At 43.3% G+C, this 23,816-nt stretch overlaps 4 protein-coding genes across 11 annotated transcripts; 2 read left to right on the plus strand and 2 right to left on the minus strand.

The window, feature by feature from the left end:
• Positions 1-177: 177 nt before the first annotated feature.
• Positions 178-5,514, plus strand: pigb (phosphatidylinositol glycan anchor biosynthesis, class B). Of its 3 annotated transcripts, none has more exons than XM_035525776.1 (12): positions 178-392; positions 1,097-1,226; positions 1,520-1,637; positions 1,731-1,835; positions 2,221-2,351; positions 2,849-2,992; positions 3,071-3,122; positions 3,218-3,429; positions 3,546-3,610; positions 3,751-3,970; positions 4,540-4,720; positions 4,954-5,514. In XM_035525776.1, exons 1-12 carry the CDS (start codon positions 284-286, stop codon positions 5,062-5,064), a joined length of 1,578 nt encoding a protein of 525 aa, XP_035381669.1. In that variant the 5' UTR covers positions 178-283; the 3' UTR covers positions 5,065-5,514. The 3 variants fall into 3 exon arrangements, with proteins under 3 accessions (XP_035381669.1, XP_035381668.1, XP_035381667.1); XM_035525775.1 differs by having other exon boundaries at positions 179-401; positions 2,852-2,992; XM_035525774.1 differs by having other exon boundaries at positions 180-401.
• On the minus strand, positions 5,279-14,984 carry ccpg1 (cell cycle progression 1). Of its 5 annotated transcripts, none has more exons than XM_027021301.2 (11): positions 14,881-14,984; positions 13,809-13,879; positions 13,505-13,601; positions 13,213-13,298; positions 12,271-12,478; positions 10,390-10,532; positions 9,947-10,091; positions 9,467-9,579; positions 8,263-8,388; positions 6,741-8,092; positions 5,279-6,255 (listed from the first exon to the last, which is right to left on the minus strand). In XM_027021301.2, the coding sequence occupies exons 2-11, from the start codon at positions 13,866-13,868 to the stop codon at positions 6,069-6,071; spliced, it is 2,517 nt and encodes an 838-aa protein (XP_026877102.2). In that variant the 5' UTR covers positions 13,869-13,879; positions 14,881-14,984; the 3' UTR covers positions 5,279-6,068. The 5 variants fall into 5 exon arrangements, with proteins under 5 accessions (XP_026877102.2, XP_026877112.2, XP_026877096.2 ...); XM_027021311.2 differs by having other exon boundaries at positions 9,533-9,579; positions 13,481-13,601; XM_027021295.2 differs by having other exon boundaries at positions 13,481-13,601.
• A 340-nt stretch (positions 14,985-15,324) lies between these two features.
• Positions 15,325-16,100, plus strand: LOC113584089 (uncharacterized protein C15orf65). Its single transcript, XM_027020816.2, has 2 exons — positions 15,325-15,385; positions 15,567-16,100. Exon 2 carries the CDS (start codon positions 15,585-15,587, stop codon positions 15,906-15,908), a length of 324 nt encoding a protein of 107 aa, XP_026876617.2. The 5' UTR covers positions 15,325-15,385; positions 15,567-15,584; the 3' UTR covers positions 15,909-16,100.
• On the minus strand, positions 15,987-23,694 carry dnaaf4 (dynein axonemal assembly factor 4). 2 transcript variants are annotated; one of them, XM_027020797.2, is made up of 9 exons: positions 23,499-23,694; positions 23,247-23,394; positions 22,991-23,121; positions 22,240-22,450; positions 21,852-21,988; positions 21,512-21,621; positions 21,032-21,185; positions 20,595-20,700; positions 16,653-16,847 (listed from the first exon to the last, which is right to left on the minus strand). In XM_027020797.2, the coding sequence occupies exons 1-9, from the start codon at positions 23,619-23,621 to the stop codon at positions 16,738-16,740; spliced, it is 1,230 nt and encodes a 409-aa protein (XP_026876598.2). In that variant the 5' UTR covers positions 23,622-23,694; the 3' UTR covers positions 16,653-16,737. The 2 variants fall into 2 exon arrangements, with proteins under 2 accessions (XP_026876606.1, XP_026876598.2); XM_027020805.2 differs by lacking the exon at positions 20,595-20,700 and having other exon boundaries at positions 15,987-16,847.
• Between the last annotated feature and the right edge of the window lie 122 nt (positions 23,695-23,816).

A 23,816-nucleotide genomic window follows, 5' to 3' on the forward strand; every position in this document is an offset into this window, starting at 1 on the left:
ATTTACAGGCTACCATTTTAAAATAGTTTACATTTAACATTTATATTTAAAAAAAAATTATATTTAGTAACCATTTATGATATATATCTAGCCACCGAAGACTTTTCTACTGACGATACATTTTGAATGACGTCACGACCCAAACACGGAAGTAATGGCTGTTCAAAACCCAAACTGCAGTAGGTTACGCACTCAGGGACATCATACGGCATCTAGCAGTACATACAAATTCTTTTCACAGCGAAATGGGTTGGCATGAATTTTGAAGCGGCCTGGGACTGCTATGGAAAGGATTCGTGCTCGATTCCTGTTCGGTCTGCCAACCTCTTCTGAGCCCGTTAAACTCAGGACACGAAAGTCGAAACTTTACAGCAAAGATAAAGCGAATGATGGTATAACTGGTGAGACACACACACACACACACACACACACACACAAACAAAAGGGCTCAGTGAAATAACAGCTTGTGGAGATGTGGTTTGCTTGTTAATTCAGACAACACATAAGTATATTTGAAGACAGGCTTGCAGGCGCTAATGTTAAGTGGAATCGTCCCAGTCGAAGTGATCCCGCCTGTAACATGTTGGCTCAATACAGATTAAGGCATGACAATTACCCCCGTGTAGTTGGGCCAAAAGATAAATGTAGGAAGGCCCTTAACCCTCAATTACTCAAGTTGTAATCAGTCATAATTGTAAAACGCTTAAATTATCAGTTTCTGTAGTTTTACAGTTGATGGGTTTTGTCAAGGCTGAGCAATTCTGTTTTATTCTATAAACTACTGGCAACATTTCTTCCAAATTCCAGATAAAAATATTGTATTTTAGAGCATGTTTTTTTTCATGAAAATGACTAATGGTTTAAATAACAAAACAATTACAGAAATCTCAGACCACAAATAATGCAAAGAAAACAACCTCATATTAATTTATAAACAACACAGTACTAATATTTCAAAATCGGATGAGTCAAATATATATATGGGTGTCAGTATAATGGTTGTTTCATAATGTGAAAAAGAATAATTGGAAAAAATTACTTATTGCTGTATTAAAGTTGTGTAACTGCAGTAAAGATTGTCATGTGATTCTTGCAGGTTTCTTCGGGGGCAGTGTCACGGTCTTTTCTGTGATATTTCGCCTTGTTAACTGCCTGCTGGTTCAGACCAGCTTTGTCCCAGATGAATACTGGCAGTCACTTGAAATCTCCCATGGAATGGTCTTCAAATATCCTCAAATAATTAAAAAAACAATTTATATATATTTGATCTCAAAACATGATTTTAGACACATTACATAGTATGTATACATATATATAACACATATAAATTATATATATATTATATATATATATATATATATATATATATATATATATATATATATCCTGAGAAATATAATGTATCTTCAGTCATGTTTTGGTTACGTCCATGTAACTGGCATGCCCATACATGAAATTTTGACGCTACTTTAAATATGCTCCCATCACTTTCTTCAAATCCTTGACATTTTTTAAATACGTATGGCTACGAGTCCTGGGAGTGGAGGGAGGGCATTCGTGGTTACTCTTACCCTCTCTTCTTTGCTGTAATATATAAGATACTGCACCTGCTGCGTTACGACACAGTCCAGCTGCTGGTGAGTGGCCGTGAGTTTACGGAACCATTACAGTCAGAGGTGTGCGGCTCCAAAAGCAGAAGTGGTGCTTTACTTTTGCCATGTGTCTGGCAGATCCTGCTCCCGCGGGTTGCACAGGCGCTCCTCACAGCACTCGCCGATGTGAAGCTCTACCACCTCGTTCGGAGATCGGAAGGTCCAGATGTCGCTAAGTGGACAGTGAGATGAGTCTATGTTCGATTTCCATAAAGAATTGTGGCAGTGTTTTTATCTGATATTTGTTAAGATGTTTGTTAAATCAGAGAAAGTTGATATAGCTAATACAGCAAATATTTCATGTTAACTGTGTTAATAAAGCATGAAACGTCAGAGCTGTTGTAGCGGTTCAGTATTTGGTGTTAATATCACTGCTCCTGAGTGGCTCAGTGGTCTACGTGCTCTGCCGTTACTGGGTGACTGCTAGTTCAATCCCTGGTGATACTAGAGTGTCCAGGAGAGCATGACTGGCCTTCCATTCTCCCAGTCTGGACATCTCTTTGCTGGTATAGTTGGTGCTCTCCTCCAATTGGTTTTTCTAACCGTGTGTGTGTGTGTGTCTGTCCAGTTCTTCTGTCAGCTGTGTTCCTGGTTCACCTGGTACTGTTGCACACGCACGCTCACCAACAGCATGGAGACCACCCTGACAGTTCTGGCTCTCTACTACTATCCTCTATGTACTGACAAAACGCACAACAGGTCTGTTCAGTTTAGTCATAGTTTTGTGTTTTGCTTTTTCTGTCAGGTCCATTGTTTGGCCACAGAGGGTTACACAACAAGGTTACACAACAATCCTCAATATGACCGAGCTTCCAGTTTTCCAACATCTTTGTGATGCTAACATCTTTATAATTTGACACCGAATTGATTGAAGTCTACGTGTAACAAATAAAATAATCATAAAGTTACTTTTTTCTAGAAAGACATTTTATCATCTGCTTTTGTTATGTAACATCTTAGTTCATCGTAGTCTTTTATTCTAATGGATATGAATTGTCTTAATAAGTAGCGAAGCATTTTAAAGGGGATGAATGTTGTGTATGTAAATGAGATGCTGTATGTGATGCAGCACGTCAAAGACAAATTTCTGTCATGTAATGATAAACAATAAAGTTTGGAATCTGAGTCAGAATATCGTTGACGTTCTCCCTATCGCACCTTTTCATCCAACCACTTTTTCCTGCTGTGTTCTTTAGTAGCTGGAAGTACCTGTCACTGGTGTCCTGGGCTGTGGTGGTTCGTCCCACAGCTTTGGTTGTTTGGCTTCCTCTGCTCTTTCATCATTTGTGGAGGGCAGAGAACAAGCTAAAGCTCATTACCCATCAGGGTCTTCCTGTTGCGTAAGTCCTGCGCTTCAAACGGATGTTATGTTTCAAGTGTTTCGTCCACTTACAATTCTCCCATCATCGGTTCTCCAGGGCCGCCGCACTGGTGTCATCTGCACTGATAGACTGCATATTCTATGGCAAGGTGACGCTTTGAGCTGCTTTGAGACCTTACTGGTGACAAGGACGGTTTGTGTGAAAGTGTTGAATTACAAACGTACTTCAGGTCTGTGTTCACAGTGGATCTTCGTCCAGTGGAACTTCTTGAAGTTTAACATCTTTCACAATGTGGGCAAGTTTTACGGGACGCACCCCTGGCACTGGTACCTCACCCAGGGCTTCGTGGCTGTGATTGGTCCTCACCTCCCCGTCTTCCTGCACGGATGTTCCCTGACCTCCACCAGACACCGCGTGCTGCTCATCACCATCATATGGACCCTCCTGGTTTACAGGTGCGACGGAACAGATGACATTTGGGGGGGGGGGGGGGGGGGGATTCATTGGGACATTAGTAAACGTGTGTGTTGTTATTGCTGAACCTCTGCTGGGACACTGAATTTTCTTTTAGTTTTCTAGCCCACAAGGAGTTCCGGTTCATCTATCCAGTCTTACCTTTTTGCATGATATTTTGTGGTAAGTATGTAAAATCATGAAAAATAAATGTCTTCGTTTGTGAAAAGAAACTACATGTCAGTGTGGACTGGCACCCAGACAGTCATTTTATGGGAAAAGTCGTGCAGTGCTCGTGCTACTGTTTTGTAATATGCTCCCAGGGATGTCTCTGGCGCAGCTGCGTGCATGGAGGAGCTGTGCTGCATGTGCTCTGCTGGTGTTGAACCTGGCTGCAGCGTTCTACACGGGCTTAGTTCACCAGCGTGGCGTCCTGGACCTCATGGCTCACCTGCAGCACCTGTGTGACATCACCGACCCCCCGAGCCCACCTGAGCCAGAGGTCCTGTTTCTCATGCCATGCCACTCCACCCCCTTCTACAGGTGAGGCCCCCAGCAGCCTGACGTCAGGTGGCCCGTGTCAGGTGCTCAGATCCACTAGGGTTATTCTTAACTTGAACGCTGTGATTTTGGGTGACAAATATGGATTCTTGTAAAATGAACAGTTGAATTGCTACCATCAACTGAGCGCATTGATGCTCTCTTACACCTACTTTACCCAGCCCATTATGTAAGTTAAGTCTAACTGAAATTGAACTTTAAAGTGCTAGAGAACAGCCAGATGGTGATTGACAGTTCTGGATGTGACCTACCACGTGATGCAGTCATGTTTTTGTGTCTTCCATCGGGGTGTAGGATAAATTTTGTTCATTAAGCTTGACCAACTTTGTATGCACTGTTGTCAGTATATGACCTGACAGCCTTGGTTGTTTGTTATGGAGGAGCAGAGCTCCAGTTCTCTGAACCAAGTACATTTTCAACTCCACAGCCAACTCCACTTTTAAAGGTCCTGCCCCTTTAAAGATGATTTGTTGAAATGAGAAATGTGAAGAGTTCTACCTACACAGCAGATGTGATGTGTGAAACACCAGGTTCTTTCCTGTTTTTTCTAGCCACCTTCACTGTCCAGTCAGATTACGTTTCCTGGAATGCCCACCTGATCTCACAGGAAAGCAGGATTATGTGGATGAAGCAGCGCTGTTCTATGCAGACCCTCTCCGCTGGCTGGGGAGCTCTTACCCCAACACATCCATGCTTCCTACACACGTGGTCCTGTTCGACCCGCTCGAGAAGGTGATACACTTTTATAGTACATGCACCTCTGGGTTAAACCAGTTCTATCAAAAGATGAGAATTATTCATAAATGAATCCAGGCGACTCAGGGACTGCGCAGAACAGCCGATGTACTGAAAAGTGTTTTTTCATTAAGTCCCTTTTCGGATAGGTTTTTTCTATTGAACAGATGTTAAGAAATATCTTAATTTGTGAAATTAATGAAGGTTTTTTGTCGAACATGTATTTGTAGGAAATTTCAGCTTTCCTGGATGGAAACAAATTTGTGAAGGAGGCAGAATTGTTCCACACACATCTCCCTGAAGGTCGGGTTGGGAGGAAGATCTTTGTCTACAAACAGTGATTCATGCTCCGGAACAGAACACTCAGCTTGTTGTGCAGTTTACCAAATATAATTTTATGCTCTGTGCAACAATTAAATATTTGTCCAGTTTTGTAAAATGTCACCTTTTTAAGGTAACGTGGTAAAAAAGAAATTTGAAAAAAAGACCAAAAGAATGTCAACAGACATACATTTTTGTTTGTTTTAAAATAAGGACAATTAATTTCAAGGGAAGTGTATTTTTATTGAGATTTAATGATGTGCATAATAAATTGTGTAACACCAAAAAGAAATCTTAGCATTAAAAAAAGGGTTCAATTGTGATGTTTTTATCCAACAAGACATTACCAAGGGGAAAAAGAGATTGCATTCATAACGGCAAATAAAAAAAATTACTCCTCTGCAATATTTCTAATAAACTAATCAGTGTTGACACTTAGCAGCAGTAGAACAAGCAATGCACACCAAAGCGTACACACCAAAGGAAGGTACCTCAGAAACAACCCACACTGTCAACCAGTGGTGTATTTGGTCCTGAAAATGGAACATTCAGATCATCCTTTCTAGATGGTGGACATGCAGATTAGTTTTATTAGGAGAGCAGAACATTTCTAAGGAGACAGCAGGTTGTTTGCATACCTCTTTATTTGTACACACTAATTCAATGCAATATTTAAAATTAAAGTTTTATTTTTTATATTTTTTTCCTCAGTCAAACTGTGCTTTATTCTAATTAAATGTTTTATTTTTTATATAACATTCCTTCTCTAACTTTCTTAACAACGAAAACTGGAACAAAAATAGTTTCATAACTAATCTCGAAGATTCTGTACACCACTACTGTGTCCAGTCACAACACAAGCAACCACGTTCACACAAAGACTGCACACAAATGTACAACAGGCCTTTACAATTGTGCAAAATCACAAAGAGAGAGGAGCAGGGGAGGGGTGCTAGTCTTACCACTCTTTTTGCAATAATAAACTGCTTCAAAAGCTACAGTAGAAACAACTATCTGAACTGTGCTAGTACTTTGGGTCGAACGGAATGGGTCCCAGCTCAATTTTAACTTCGGCAAAGTGTCCATCAGAGCTGCGGCCCGGCCGAGCCCATTTCCTGTCCCGGGGCGGCAGGGGTCGCAAATGCTTTCGCTGCTGCCTCTGGCGCTCCTGCTCCGTTTTGACCTTTGACCCTGGCCCATCGAAAGGTCGGCTGCAAATTTACAAACAGCAAATGATTTTTAAGGTTTTTACCCTAAAGCGTGGCACGCCACTCACAGCGAGGCAGTTTCAGCATGCAGGGGCTACTGTGCCTCAGACCTAGTGGTTAAAAAGGCAACGGGGGGAAAGGGTTAAGGTCAGGCAGAGAAATAGGCAGCTCAGCTTAAGTGCCCATGGCACACCAATCCAACACCCTTCACCCGACACTGCTGGAAACGCACTCAGAACACGCTGGCATGCCATACCAGCTGGCATGCCATACCTTAGCCTTCAGAAAGTTCTCTCCCAGTCATACTGGTCCAGGTGTCCTGGCAGTTGGTTTTCCGAAAACTCAAAGCAGAGCCAACTGCCAACATTGAAATGTTAACGTCGCTTGAAAAATGTTGGGCCAATGTGCTAAGGGCTTTAGATGGAAATTTGATGATTACAAGTAGAAAAGTAACTGAAGGTTAAGCCGATTAAATTGGACATACTTACCTTGGACCGTATCGTTTCAAGTACGTATCCCCAAAGAAGTGCCTGTATATGTAATCATCCAGATCTTCAAAAACATCATTCCCACCCTGGTACTCATCCATATCCTCCAAGTAATCTTCAACACCACTAACAAAGTCTGTGAACAGCATCTGATCGTGAATAAAAAGTCCATTGTGAAAGAAATTGTTGATGAAGCTCTCAAGCTCCCTCCAGTGGTGGAAGTGGCCAACTTCTTGATGAAGGTAGCTGAGGAGCAGCTGGTTGAACTCGTCGGCCCTTATGGGGTCCATGGCCTTGTTGAAGAGGCTCATGGACTCCTGGTAGGCACAGTCGAACACGCCAGCGCATCCTTTGGGTGCGGCTCTCTGTCCCGTGACATCTTGCTCCTTCTGGGCGCCCGACTTGCGCGTGTTGCGGTCGGCATGGAAGGAGGGACCGTCTGTAGATTTGTGGGAGTGTTGGTGCAGGGGCCTGTGGTGCAGCCAGTGGGAGTCCTCTGAATGTTTGTTCCCCTGCTCTCTGAAACCGTCACGCTGAAACTCCTGCCGCGGCTCTGTTCTTGCATCCTTCCTCTCATGGGACTTCGTTTCCTGCGGCCGTCGGTGCTTGTCAAACATGCTGGATGCAGAGTTCTTCAGGTGCCTGAATGTTGACTTGACGGAGTCCGAGAACTTCCTGAAGTTCTCCTTGACAGCTTCCTTGGCTTTCTTGATCTGCTCCTTGTGGTGGTGCACAAACTCTTTGGTGGAGTTCTTCACTGCATCAAACGTCTCCTTCACCTTTCCCAGCATGCCCTCTTTTGGCGTTCTAAGCTTGGGTTGCCTGTCTCCTTTGGTTCTTTCTTCTTTTGTCTCCACGTAGAGTCGCTCCCACAGATCCGAGCGCTGCTGCTCAAAGCTCAGCTTCTTCTCAAGCTCCTGCACTCGTGTCTGGAGCGCCTCCCTTTCAGGGTCGGCTTCCCCACCCGCTTCACTCTCCCGCTCACCCAGCTGATCCCTCATCCTTTCAGTCACCTTCTGCTCCTTGTCCAGCGCCTTGCGTAAGGCCTGAGCCTCCACCATCAGAGCCTCCTTCTGGTTCAGGAAGCTCCGAATACGCTGCTTCTCCTCCAGGAGGTGGTCCTTCAACTGCTGGTTCTCAGAAAGAATGGCGTCGGTGTTGGCCCCTCTCTCCTCCAGCTCGCGAATTTGCGTGCGGAGGTGGCGGAGCTCGTCCTGAAGGATGGAGAGAGATGCTTCCTCGCGCTCTAGAGTGTTCTTCAGCACATGGTTCTCTGAGGTGAGGCGCTTCTCATTAGACGCCATCTCGCTCCGGGTCTGCTGAAGTTGTTCCAGTAAATCTGTTCTTTGAGCCTGCAGTGCACAAGAAAAAAACGGAAGACTGAACCTCACACTGCAACTGAGTGAACCACACACACGTCACCTGACTGAACCTCACACGTCACCTGCTGAGTGAACCTTCCCTGATTAACAATTGAGCTTTGATTATATCCAGGTAATCAGGGTCCACTGAGAAGGGTTACCTGAAGTTCAACCTCTTTGGCTGTGAGATGTTGGTTCTCTTTGGTAATTTTATCCATAATGCCAGTCAGGGACGTCACCATGTCTCGTTTGTCCTGAAGGTCTTCCCTCAGGTTCTGGACCACATCCTGAGAGCACAGATATAGTGCCATCAGAAGGTCCAGACTGGAGAGCCTTTAATACATGGTCTGACAAGAACCTGCAGACCTTATTTCAGTAAAGGGGTTTGAAATGATAGAGGTATAGAATGAAACTGCTGAATCTGAACCAAAGATCACTAAGGATGCCACGCGAGACACCAGCACTCCAGCACACAAAAACACCACCAAACCACAACCATACAAATGCCCTGGAGACCAAACAAAAACTAGTTTAAAAAATTAAAAACTGGGTTTTGACCACAATTTTAGTTTGATCGTTATAACTGTGACTCTGGTGAATGCAGTTTTATGGTTCTGGTTGTGTTATAAAGTTATAATTGCTGGTTTTATGTTGCTGGTACTGTTATAATGGTATAATTGCTGGTTTTATAGTGCTGATTGTGTTATATACCATTATAACCATTATATATACACACCATATATAACCATTAATTGCAGGTTGTATGTTGCTGGATCTGTTATAATGTTAGAATTGCTGGTTTTAATGTTGCTGGTTGTGCTGTAATTGAATAATTGCTGGTTTTATATTGCTGATTGTGTTATATACCATTATAACAATTATATATACCATATATAACCATTAATTGCAGGTTGTATGTTGCTGGTTCTGTTATATATCATATATAACCATTAATTGCTGGTTTTATGTTGCTGGTTGTGTTGTAATGGTATAATTGTTGATTGTTACCCATTTGGATTACACAAATCTGTTGTAGCAGACTGAAGCTAAAGCAGACTGAAGCTAAATAGCAGACTGAAGCTAAAGCAGACTGAAGCTAAAGTGTCTTTCCTCTAATAACCCTACGACACACACACACACACACACACACACTCTTCACATGTCGTTCATGCAGGCCTTTCGATTAGGCGAGCTCCCACTTCCTTGCACACTTCAGAATCCATCTAGCTGCAACATCACTGATTCAGCTCCTCAGCTAATGATCAAGTCAAACGCTGAAACTAAATGGGGCAGCGGTTCATGTCGAAATAAAGGAGGAGAAGGAAGAGGAGCAGGACGAGGACGAGAAGGGGTGAGATATCAGACCTCACTGACAGCGTCCTGCTCCTTCCGACACTGCTGGAGCTCCCGCGTCTCACTCAGATCACTTACACGGATCTTCTCCACCATCCTCTGACGTTCCTGTATCTGCACTGTGCCTATCTCACACACACACACACACACACACACACACACACACACACACACACACACACACACACACACACACACACACAAAATGCTAATGTAAACTACAGTATGTAACTTGCATCAAGCTACTCTGTAATGACATTAAAGGATATTTGAGAATTTTCTTCCTGCTTCCAAGTTAACAGTTTCTCCATACAGAAAACATGCAGGTATTATATTCTGATTCTTTTTTTCATATTATATTTTGAAAAGATGTAGGTATTCTTAACATGCACCTACTGCACCATTTTGGAAAAACAAGGCTTCTACAGGAGGCTAATTATGATCTAAACAGCGACAATGAACTGATGATGATGATGACATCGGTGTCCTCACCGTAGAAATGTCCAAATCCCATGCTGATGGCGATGACGAGGGCGAGAAGGATGCACTTGTTGAGGGTTCCACTGACCTGCTGCTGGTTTGCGGGAGCCACATGAACTTCCCTCTGCCCCGCCTCTTCCTGACCGCCATCGGTAACCTGCCATAGAGTCCTGTTATTGCCAACATTCTTCAAAATATGCTTATATGGGCTTTAAATGCTAATAAAGTACATTAGGAGTCTCATTCAGAATTCCCTGGTGGTCCCGGAGTACCACTGCAGAGGTGAACATTTTCCTGCTCCAGAACCATCTGATGAAAATGGATCATCTCTTGAACATTTTAGAACTTTTCCGAACCGACTGGAACAGGAGAAACTCTAAACTTTGCAGGGCTGGAAAACGCTCGCCCTTGAGGGGTAACTCCAGGTTGTGCCCTCCCTTTCCTCCCCTCTGCACCTCCTGCTGTTCCTCTGGTTCCGAGCCTGCCGTGCTCCTCCTTAGCCTGCGCCTTCTCACAACTGGACTGGCCTCCATCCCAGCATCCTCATCCTCTGTGCTAGTGCTGGAGCCCCTGCGCACTGTATGCTCCGCTGGGAAGACTACATATATACGTACACGCACAGGCACACGCACAGGCACACGCACAGGCACAGGCACACACACAGGCACACACACAGGCACACACACAGGCACACACACAGGCACACACACAGGCACACACACAGGCACACACACAAAAATAATCAAATCTTTGCTGTAAACACTATCCAGTCCTCTTCGTGCTACTGATGAGCTCATACAGCCGTGTGTCCACTGACGGGAGACCCAGCACAGCGGCCTGGAGCAGAGACAGACATTCCCTTATGCAGAAGGACTGCGTGCAGAGTCCAGGAAACGCCCCGGGGCTTACGGTCAAAACCAGCTAGCAACAACAAACCAAAGCTGGAATTATAAAGCTCATTTACAGACTGCAACCAGATCCAAATCTGCTCAAACAAATGACTGTAGGAAAGAGAATGTGCAGGTAGATATGTTAATCAGCAACAGAGGTGGTCAACCAACACAACATGCCAAAGCAGGAGAGTGCTGCGATAAGGGTGCTATTTCCAGCTCAGCACAGGGACGCGGCACGTTAGAGGCCAAACCACAACTGGGTCGGCAGATTTAGTGTGGAATTTCCCCACATGACTGCACATGCACACACACACACAAACACACACTCCACATCAGTAAGCTACATACCAAGCCATTAGGATACATATATGGCAGAACCTGTTTATGCCAAATCACTCAAAACATCCACTCAGATCCAGTCCAACACAGTGGCACACCCTCTATATGGAAACACCTCCACATCATTAACCAAGTCACACATCTATTGTCTAGACATTTCATCAGCAACAGAAGTGTCTCTCTCTCTCTCAGATACACACACGTCATCAAAACTAGCCAGGTAAGTGAGAGAAAGCAGTGAAGGTAGAGGGTAGGGCCACCTGAGTAAGAGGCAGTGAGGGCAGGAGGCAGGGCCACCTGAGTAAGAGGCAGTGAGGGCAGGGGATGGGGCCACCTGAGTAAGAGGCAGTGAGGGCAGGGGATGGGGCCACCTGAGTAAGAGGCAGTGAGGGCAGGGGATGGGGCCACCTGAGTAAGAGGCAGTGAGGGCAGGGGATGGGGCCACCTGAGTAAGAGGCAGTGAGGGCAGGGGATGGGGCCACCTGAGTAAGAGGCAGTGAGGGCAGAGGGCGGGGCCACCTGAGTAAGAGGCAGTGAGGGCAGGGGATGGGGCCACCTGAGTAAGAGGCAGTGAGGGCAGGGGATGGGGCCACCTGAGTAAGAGGCAGTGAGGGCAGGGGCGGGGCCACCTGAGTAAGAGGCAGTGAAGGCAGGGGGCAGAAGGGTTCATGGCTCAGTTTCCATTCATCCAACACGCAATGGCAGCCATAACGAGTGAATGTACACCCAAATCTTTCTGTGACAGTTCCACTTTCTATTTACTTAGTACTGTTTATTTGGGAATATTAACATATACTAGGATGTTACAGACATAATATAAACTTATATATATAATAAATACTTAGAACATTACAGCCTTAAAGAATCTGCAGTTCTTAAGCAGTTCGGTTGCATCTTTATCATACAGAATTCTGAATAAACCCAGATATTCAAAAATAACCACCCCAGGGGACAGCATTGTTGCGATTCATTATGAAGGCAAGGTATTGTACATATTGTTTCAGAAGCAAATTACTGAGGCATGGAGGTTAGTGCAAATGCATGTGTGTGTTCACGCGCGCGCGCGTGTGTGTGTGTGTGTGTGTGTGTAAGTAAGTAACTCACTTGTCTCTGCAGAACTGAAAGTGTACTGGCTGCTTGAGGAGGTTCCCAGGTAGATCTCTTCAGTTCCCGTTTCCTCGTCCTCCTTGACAACTGGCCCCTCCCATGTTACAAGCTCCGCCTCTCTGGAGTCTCCAAGGGTAACAATATCAGAGTGCTCACTGGAGGAACAAAGATTCGCATGCTCCTCTAGACACGCCTCCATTCCTACCTGCACAAAAACATTTAGTGTGGTAATTATAAGCTGTACTGCCATAGTACAAAAAGGACTACACATTCAATATTTATAGCAGCAGAGCAGTGTCTCAGGTGCAGTAACTCAGGTGCAGTAACAATATAAATTAGCAGATAAAGACAGTGAAAAATTGATGATGATGAAGCAGTGAAAAATTTTAGGGTGTGTCAAACCTCAAAACAACACTGGCAATTGATATTGTCATTTGTATGCAAACTAAAATTTAAATTATGACATGAATGTAGCTGCGACCAATAGAGGCTATGCTCAGAAGTCTGATCTGGGATCCTAACCTCAAGCTTGCTCAGCACCACTAAATAACATTTATTAAGTGTGTTTTTGGTGTTTTTTGGCTACAGGGCCTCATTTTTTAAAAACCTGGTCTTGTTTTTGTAGCCAAAATCTGACTGTGGTTACATAATGAAACTGAAGAAAGACTTTTGGTTTCTGTACTGCAAGTACAGCTATGCATGTCAACACTATCAAAATACATGTTTAGTGTTGTTTTGTGATGTGTTTTATTTTTGTGATGTGTATTATTATAACTAACTTTGTTAGTTATATGTGTTATATGCAGTGTGTCTCTCCAAGGCAGTATTCTCCCAAGGCACATAATGAAGTCACCTTCGGTTCTGAGTCTGTCTTCTAGTCCTGGATCAGGAGTCTTAAGTGCAGGTTAAGGTGTTAAGTCTTAATTAAGCTCGCTGTACCTGCTGGCCAGAGTCATCTTCCACCACTGTGGCCTCTTTAAGGGTGCTATCCACAGAGTCTTCATACACAACCTCCTTATCCTCACCTGGGAACAGGTTTACAGCATGCATTTCACACCTGCCAAGGCACTCTCGATTGCTCAAGGTTTCCTCGATTTGGAGAAATAGCTGCAGCTGGAATCTGTTTGTGACAGTACTCCGTGGAAACAGTTTGCAAACACTGATATGACTTTAGCAAAAGACACATTGCTCAAAGCGTTGCACATACCCTGGAGGGTTTGTGGAACGCTACCTGCTGGAGCAGCCCGCTGCAGCGGGGCTGCTTCGACGGCTTCCTGCAGATAGGAACCTGCTCCGCTCTCAGGCCCCAGGGACTCGATGTCTGAGCCCTGTGAAATAGGCAGCTTTCGTTAAACTCAGTCATACAGCTTGAAGAAACACAAAGCAAATTGAATTAAGCCATGTTCCTGAACACAAAGTATCTGGGGTTTCTACTGAAAATGCAAACTAAAACAGAAATACAACTATCACTGTATTATGTCTGCAGTTTATGTTGCCAGTTATGGTTTCTTCTGCATTTGGTGGGAAACACTTACCTCGTTGCTGATAACAGTCCATCCACAGGAGGACTCAGTATCACTCGAGCTTTCTGACATCGTGTAAACAGCTAATGAAAGGCAAAGTAACAGAGCTTACAGTTCAAACTCATAACAGGGTCAGAAGGATCAACTATAAGCCACATTTGCATTGTGGAAAATTAGTCTACTTGGGCTAATTCACATTAGCACACTACACTTATAAGTCTAGGCGTGCCTCATACATACCGCAACTTTTTGTACATTTTATCGCTTGCTTTGGTGACAATGTCACGGTGACCACGTCTGGTGAATGATTACTTGTAAATTAGCACAGCGCACGCCAATAACGATGCCTTTGCATGAAAGGTTATACGGGAAAATTTTATATAGTGTAGCACAAACTGAAATAACCACTAACAACCCAGAACTGATTTATTTAGCTGTAATTTAGTCAGCTTTAGAATAAAGGTACATACTACAAGTATGTTACTGTGAAATTACATCGAATTCATCCTCCTCCATACTGTAAAAACAATTATTCCAAACAATGCAATAAAATAACTGAATTCTGCTATCAATCTGATCGACCTTGTTAGAAAAATGCTTCATATTGGGGCATCTGGTTTTATACAGCTAACAGCTGCAATGCGGGCTGTAAATGTAGGTTGCACTACCAGATACTCCCCGATGCAGAGCCGAACACCTGCAGTTTTAAGAATGCTTCTGTACACTGGCAGTCACTACATGAATACACAGCTCCAGCGACGCAGGACACGCATTACCTTTTCGGCTGTTTGCCTGCTAACTATTCCATCAAGAGTCAGCACTTCGCAAACTAATGGTCCGAACCAGAAGTGTGCGAAACACCTGCGGCTAGTCCTAGAAATAGCACGTTTCCCCAGCATCTTAAGAAAATGGCAGGTTTAGATATTTCGTGCTTGTACCACAGATTCAGAGTAAACCCCCCTACCTCCAGCCCTCACACTGCAAGCTTCTAAAGTGGCGCACTGCACAGCTCAAAACACTGTACGACTGTTTCGCCGTGTGACAAAATGTTAAAAATGGTCAATAAACATATTTTCTTACTTACAACTGATACCTGAATCCACGGCACAAAGAAAGCGAGAAATGTCCTCTGTTCCAGACTACAGACTAATTCTAACTACACCTCCTCAAAACAACATCAATAACAACAGGACGGGACCCGGAAGAGCGTTTAGCATGGGAGTTGTAGTTTTTAAAAGACACCTCAGGGAAAACCCTTAACATTCTATTGCGAAATAGACTACAACTTCCAGGGTTACACAGTAACAGCGCCATACGATGGTGTTTAATAGCTCGTCTTTGAAATTACAGATTATGTTTTAAATGTTCAAAATTGAACAAATAAAGTTGTTAAATAAGTAAATAAATAAATAAATAAATAAATAAATAAATAAAGGCCTGTTATTCCCCAGTACGTTATTCCACCACGGTTCCCTCCGTGGCTGTAATGTAGAGGCTCCATCTCCCCCATATAAAGTAACACCGTTGCCAAGCAGCGAACCTACAACACACGCCCACGTCGAATTGAGTCACTAACCCCTTATAACAAGGTAGCTGGCTGGCTTGTGGAATGTATATTTTTTTAAATAGTTTTACAAGATAGCTAACTAAATGCGTGTAATTTTATTAAGCTCACTAAAGGTTTACTTTTTGGTAGATTTTTAGGTTTTTGCTTGACTTAAGTCTGATCAGCTTTCCCAATTTTGTATTTTCTTCCCACTTGTCTTTTAGGGTAAAGATCATCATAACATGTCACGAACCGACAAGCAGCAGGAATCACACCGCCGTGCACCGTGTGCGAACCCCGGCAACCCGGTGTTCTCCTGCATGATGCATCCAGCAGACACGTTGGCGTCTTCGGTCAAGGCACAGAGCCCCTTTTACCGGACTACCTCGAGCGAGTACGGATCCTGCGGCCCAACGCCCGAGTCCTCGCCGTGTGCGTACCACCCGCTGTCCCAGGCATTCTCCGAGCACCTCGGAACGTGCGGGATGTACCGGGACAACTCCTTCAACACCAGTTTGGACCGCAGTAGGGTGTATGACTGCCCCAATTTACAAAACACCATCTAAACAGACGATTGTAATCAAGCCTCTCTTGTTTCAACTGCAAAACACCCGACTGAATTCAGAATAACTGGTCTGAGCCAGTTTCAAGTTCATGTCTTTTAATATCTTACATTTTTAAATATCGTACGTCTTGAACATTAGTATTGGTGTTCTTTTGTTTTCTAGAGTGTAATAAAATGTAATGCTCTAAAACGCCTTAAATGTATTTAAGAGAAATGTATTTTGAAATTAAACAAACACACAGAATTTGGCGGTCAAGGAAGCAAACTACTTTTTATTACAAAGTGAGGGTCCCATGAGCCAATGTGCGTCACAGATGGTGTAAATGCATCTAGCACATGCAACTCTATGTTCTTGTTCTGGAACTCTGGTCTGGACCACAGCACTGTTCAGTTTAGGGTGGTGGTTTGTAATATCAGGCCTGGAGACCCTGTACACTACATATTTGTGTGTGTGTGTGTGTGTGTGTATTCCTCTCTGTAACACGACTTACCTCATAACTAATGGGTCTTCCGTGAGCTGTCAGGTGCTGTATATGCACTGGGATTAAGAATGACTATTTCCTGTGTTTCATAGGCCAGGACTCAGCTTATGAAGAAGTGAAGTGGTTCATTAACAGTCATGAGGAAGCATGTGTGTTAAAGAAAGACAAACAGGAAACCTCTGTGTAACACTAGGGTGTGTATGGTATAGTATTTGACAAAAAGGCACCGTTTTGAAGTTCATGGTGTAGTGCATGCAGCCTGTAATTTATGACACTGACTGGAAGTTACGTCTGAAGTGTAACACACCAGAAACAGTCTTAACGGTCTTTGCAGAACGCCAGCCCTCCTTATGAGCTGGGTGTTGTCCCTTGGACGACCTCACGGATCTTGTTGGCATCTGCCCGCAGAGCCTGGTTGTGTGGGTCGATCTGGAGGGCAGCTTGGTAGTCCTGAAGTCCTGAGGGGTCAAAGGGTGGACATCTTGAGTGCTGAAATGGTACACTGGGGTCTCTGTACATTCTCCATGGTAACAGCTCAGGAGAGAGGAGCGTGCTCAGGCCTTGCTGGACTCATCGCATTTCCACATTAATAATGCATGATAGGGACAGGACACTATACTGTGACTGTATTACAACATATTGAGATTGTGATATGCCTTCCTATACAGTGGTGTGGAAAAGTGTTTGCCCCCTTCCTGATGTCTTTTTTTTTTGCATGTTTTTCACACTGATCATCAAACAAATTTAAATATTAGACAAAGATAATAAGTAAACACAAAATGCAGTTTTTAAATGAAGGTTTTTATTATTAAGGGGAAAAAAATCCAAGCCTACATGGCCCTGTGTGAAAAAGTGATTCTCCTGTGTGGAAAAAAGTGATTTGTTTGATGATCTGAAGCATTTAAGTGTGACAAACATGCAAAAAAAAAAAAAGATATCAGGAAGGAGGCAAACACTTTCACACCACTGTGTATTCAAAGTACATCAAAAAAGCGCTGCTGCTGTGGTTGATGACTGGCATGCTTTCATTTGTCTGAATACCTGAAAACAATGATTAATCAAAACACTCTTCTAAAAGGATTTTCAAAACACACCACAAAAAAGTGATGTTAGAGGACTTAATGCAGCCATTTCCAGTGTTGCAAATGCTGGCACTGCAAGAAGTCATCAAACAATCCATAATACAGCCCTGTTCCGTAATTACACATATAATACAGCCCTGTTCCATAACTACATTCATAATACAGCCCTGTTCCGTAATTACACACATAATACAGCCCTGTTCCGTAATTACACATATAATACAGCCCTGTTCCATAACTACATTCATAATACAGCCCTGTTCCGTAATTACACATATAATACAGCCCTGTTCCATAATTACACATATAATACAGCCCTGTTCCATAACTACATTCATAATACAGCCCTGTTCCGTAATTACACATATAATACAGCCCTGTTCCGTAATTACACATATAATACAGCCCTGTTCCATAACTACATTCATAATACAGCCCTGTTCCGTAATTACACATATAATACAGCCCTGTTCCATAACTACATACATAATACAGCCCTGTTCCGTAATTACACACATAATACAGCCCTGTTCCATAACTACACACATAATACAGCCCTGTTCCGTAATTACACACATAATACAGCCCTGTTCCATAACTACATTCATAATACAGCCCTGTTCCATAACTACACATATAATACAGCCCTGTTTCGTAATTACACATATAATACAGCCCTGTTCCATAACTACATACATAATACAGCCCTGTTCCGTAATTACACATATAATACAGCCCTGTTCCATAACTACATTCATAATACAGCCCTGTTCCATAACTACATACATAATACAGCCCTGTTCCATAACTACATACATAATACAGCCCTGTTCCGTAATTACACATATAATACAGCCCTGTTCCATAACTACATACATAATACAGCCCTGTTCCGTAATTACACATATAATACAGCCCTGTTCCATAACTACATTCATAATACAGCCCTGTTCCGTAATTACACATATAATACAGCCCTGTTCCATAACTACATTCATAATACAGCCCTGTTCCGTAATTACACATATAATACAGCCCTGTTCCATAACTACATACATAATACAGCCCTGTTCCGTAATTACACATATAATACAGCCCTGTTCCATAACTACATACATAATACAGCCCTGTTCCGTAATTACACATATAATACAGCCCTGTTCCATAACTACATTCATAATACAGCCCTGTTCCATAACTACATACATAATACAGCCCTGTTCCGTAATTACACATATAATACAGCCCTGTTCCATAACTACATACATAATACAGCCCTGTTCCATAACTACATTCATAATACAGCCCTGTTCCATAACTACATTCATAATACAGCCCTGTTCCATAACTACATTCATAATACAGCCCTGTTCCATAACTACATACATAATACAGCCCTGTTCCATAACTACATTCATAATACAGCCCTGTTCCATAACTACATTCATAATACAGCCCTGTTCCATAACTACATTCATAATACAGCCCTGTTCCGTAATTACACATATAATACAGCCCTGTTCCATAACTACATACATAATACAGCCCTGTTCCATAACTACATTCATAATACAGCCCTGTTCCGTAATTACACATATAATACAGCCCTGTTCCATAACTACATACATAATACAGCCCTGTTCCATAACTACATTCATAATACAGCCCTGTTCCATAACTACATTCATAATACAGCCCTGTTCCATAACTACATTCATAATACAGCCCTGTTCCATAACTACATACATAATACAGCCCTGTTCCGTAATTACACATATAATACAGCCCTGTTCCATAACTACATTCATAATACAGCCCTGTTCCGTAATTACACATATAATACAGCCCTGTTCCATAACTACATTCATAATACAGCCCTGTTCCATAACTACATTCATAATACAGCCCTGTTCCATAACTACATTCATAATACAGCCCTGTTCCATAACTACATACATAATACAGCCCTGTTCCGTAATTACACATATAATACAGCCCTGTTCCATAACTACATTCATAATACAGCCCTGTTCCGTAATTACACATATAATACAGCCCTGTTCCATAACTACATTCATAATACAGCCCTGTTCCGTAATTACACATATAATACAGCCCTGTTCCATAACTACATTCATAATACAGCCCTGTTCCGTAATTACACACATAATACAGCCCTGTTCCATAACTACATTCCTAATACAGCCCTGTTCCATAACTACATTCATAATACAGCCCTGTTCCGTAATTACACATATAATACAGCCCTGTTCCATAACTACATTCATAATACAGCCCTGTTCCGTAATTACACACATAATACAGCCCTGTTCCATAACTACATTCATAATACAGCCCTGTTCCATATCTACATTCATAATACAGCCCTGTTCCATAACTACATTCATAATACAGCCCTGTTCCGTAATTACACACATAATACAGCCCTGTTCCATAACTACATTCATAATACAGCCCTGTTCCGTAATTACACACATAATACAGTCCAGTTCCATAACTACATTCATAATACAGCCCTGTTCCATAACTACATTCATAATACAGCCCTGTTCCATATCTACATACATAGTATAGCCCTGTTCCATAACTACATTCATAATACAGCCCTGTTCCATTACTACATTCATAATACAGCCCTGTTCCATAACAACTTACACAATATAGTCCTACTATTTCTACTGCTTTGATAAACACATGGGACAATTTATTCAGAGGGCTTCTTTCATACCTTCATTAGACAGATTCACGTAATCCAAACTTGGTACCTCCCCCAAACATCATTTCAAGGCTTGCACTTCACCGTATTTCTTCTTAACATGCTGTGGTTTCAGAACTGGTACTTCCTCACATGAATCAAATACACTGTCTTTGTGTTAAACCGTCGTGTACCGATAAAGGGTTTATCTCTGCTAGGCTACAGGTCTCTGTTACTGCTGCAATTCCAGGCCAAATTCTCAACTCACGAGGTGAGGTCAGGCATGGCAGTCTATGTCCTCTCTGAGATCTGACCTCATGACCTTGGGGTCGCTAGCACCTTAGTCTACCTGCTTAACCAGGTGTGCTATAGGACCCCACCGTTCAGACCATTTCTGTGTACTGTACCTTCCACGTAGAGCTCCAGCTCACAGAAGGCAGTTCCTCTTCTCACATGGGCTTTCATGCGAGCTGCCGCATTGTCAGCGACTGCTGGGGTCAGCAGCTCCATAGCCTACCGCAGCAACAACGCCATACAAGCAATGTTGCAGTCAAAAAAAGGAGAGCACTCAACAAAGGGCTGACTTAGACATGCTCCCAGATGAATGTTCCATTGAGAAAAATTTGATAATTATGTAATTATGTAACAGTGGTGATGATAAACTTAAAAAAACACCTTTGCAGGGTGAAAATGTGCAACTTAAGTAGGCACAGAGGAGATATAGAGTATGGGAGCCTGGAACAGGTAGAAGGTATGGAATACTGTATGGTAATAATAAGTGAACACTTTCAGTGTTGCTTGACCTGGGAGAGAAGAGGAGAAGGGAGGGGAGAGAAGAACTTACCCGAGAACTATCCTCAATTGCTTTGTGGAGATTTCTCATCTTCAGGTGACAAGCTGCTCGATTGGAGAACAAAGCAGGAATGTGTCTGTTGAGTTTAATGGCCAAGTCATAGGCATTGACTGCAGCCTGGTAGTTCCCCAGCCTGAAAAAAGCACTGCAGAAAGGAGAGAACCCAGGGGAAAGATCAGCACAGCCCTGATTCCAGCAGCACCCAGTTCTGCACTGACATACAGCGGTATCTGCTAGGCTCCAGGTCTCTTATGTGGGGAATATTTCAATCAGAGAGCTCAAACTAATATATACTCTGATTAAGTTAAGTTTTCTTTAGAAGTCATATACTATATCTAAAGTCAAGTTCTCTCTCTCTCTCTCTCTCTCTCTCTCTCTCTCTCTCTCTCAACAGTGAACTGCTTCAGATGTGAGTCCTCAGTGAGCTGTGGAGGCTGATGGGTGGGTTGTACTGTGTAAAGGGGCACCTACTCTCCTTTGTCCTTCAGCCAGTCAGGGTTCCTCTCCTCCTCCTTCAGATCTTCTAGCTGAGCAAGATCAGCATTTGCTGCCCGTCTCGCCTCCACCTGCTTCCTCAGCCACTACACGCGTGCGTACATGCACACAAACACACAAAGACAAATAAACACAAAGTATGCACACAAGAACACACTTTCATGAGGTATACTTACGCCTCCATTACACTTGTAATTACAAGGCACGTATTTTCTATCTCAAGTAGAAGGATTGTTTACTTTGCAATTAGACAAAGGGGTTAAGAGAGGTGGGAGATAAAGCGAACAATAACAATAAAGGATTATCAAGCAGGCACCTCCTGCTCCTCAGGTACGCGGGACTCTCGTAGGGCCGTGGGGAAGACCCGCGGCGTGAAGCTGATCTTAATGCAGCCCGCCTCCCTGGGGGCTGTGGACGCCGCACGTCCGAGCTCACGCCTGCAGCTCACCTCACCTGAGGGAAACCTCATTAGCTATATTCGTCTTGTCAGGTGAAACAAACACGCCTTACGCTGCCAGCACATTCCCGGAGTATGACAATAAGATGTGTATTGTACTAACACTGGTAACCGCATTAAACCTTTGAACCAAAAAAAAAGGGTTTAAAATTGTCCAAAAGCTTAACAGATGAGCTTATGTTTATGCACTGTATACTATATCCAAAATATACATATAGAGGAGAAGCAGTAGGAGCAGATCAAGCACCTCCAGTCCTCAGCACATGCGCTTCAGTAGGCTTCTTTAGCTGATGTACATGTTTGTCGTTGTGTGTGGTGGTTCCTTGCATCCTTCGTCGAGCCTCCTCTTCCTCGACCATTTTCCTCTGCTTCTCCTTCCAGGCCTCGAGTTCCACTGTGGCTCTTGCACACTCTTCGTCCTTCATCCTCTGAATACTCGCTCGCTCCTCTTCCTCCAGCTGGGCAGACCAAACCGATAACGGAAGAACAGACAACGCAGGACCTGGCTAAACAGTCCCGGGAATTGGAATAACACTGGATGTGGAAACGTAGCTGACTGCAGGGATTCCTTACTGTTTAGGACTGGTGTGGAATTACACAGGGTCTGCAAGATTTGTCTGGCTTACAGTATAACATAATGCACAACCAAGAAATTAATCCCCAGGTTTGAGAGCGTGGCAAAGCTTGAAAAATACATTCTGCTACCTGGAAACGACCCGCTACCTGGATGTCCTAGCGTTTTATACAGCTGTAAGCCAAAATGTCAACTGAATAGTGACTGCAGGACAGAACGGGGGACAGCCTCACGCCACGACAAAGATCACATGAAGGTGCAACCGTTAGAAATGTTTGCTGCTAGTATAGTAGTGTAAGAAGCTAATATACTTCAATGAATAAGTCAGAATAGCACCAGTTTCTCTACTGGTATATCAACACCTAGAGAAATAGAACTGAGATCATATCCGTGCAAGAAACTGATTTGGTTTATCACTTCCAACCTTCATCATGGTCTCCAGGGTGTACTTCTTTTCCTGCTGGGTCCTCGTAGCTTTGGCTTTCGACTTCTCTGCAGACTTCTCCTGTGTTTTGAGAACGGCTTCTTCTCTGTTCTCTCTTTGCTTATCTTTGTCTAATATTTGTAAGGCATTTTTTAAAGGAAAGAGGGGGAAATGTTCGACCAAATCCAGTTAATCGGTGTACGGGGTGGGATAGATAATCGAAACAAACACGTACTGTGTGAATGACAAGACGTACCAATACTTCTACAGAGATGTTCCCACAAGCCGCTTTCCTTTTTTGGCAGTGTAAAAACTGCAGCACCGTTTCCAATTTTCGCCACACTTTTGTCATCCTCTATTGGCTGGAAAAAGAAAGCTTCAAACAAATACGGAGGGAAACTAACCTGGGGAAGGAGAGAGAGTAGTGTTCACGCTCCTTGTTTACGACCAGCGCAAGCTGTTCGTTTGGCTGGTGGAAATAGCTAGCGTTAGCCAGCTAGCATCTTACCTTTAGGTACTCGTCTGTGCAAAGTACGTCGACGTTTGCCGTTTTCACCGCCTTCAATGGTATGCTGATGTATACGGTCGTTTCGGTTTGTGTCCATGTGTAATCCTTTACGATTAGCGGCATTTTGGACGGAATATCGTACGCTTGCTGGCCTGTGTTTAGTGAGAAAGTGTGGTTGCTATGATGCACGCGTGGTTGCTAGGGGTGGACCGACTGGAAAAACTTCCACCGACATTTCCTGTCTAAATTAAAAGTCGTTTGAAGCTCTTTGACCTTTCTGGGTCAAAGATCAAAATCCCAACAAACCCATACATACGC

Source organism: Electrophorus electricus, chromosome 4 (assembly GCF_013358815.1).
Source record: "Electrophorus electricus isolate fEleEle1 chromosome 4, fEleEle1.pri, whole genome shotgun sequence".
Taxonomy (NCBI): Eukaryota; Metazoa; Chordata; class Actinopteri; order Gymnotiformes; family Gymnotidae; genus Electrophorus; species Electrophorus electricus.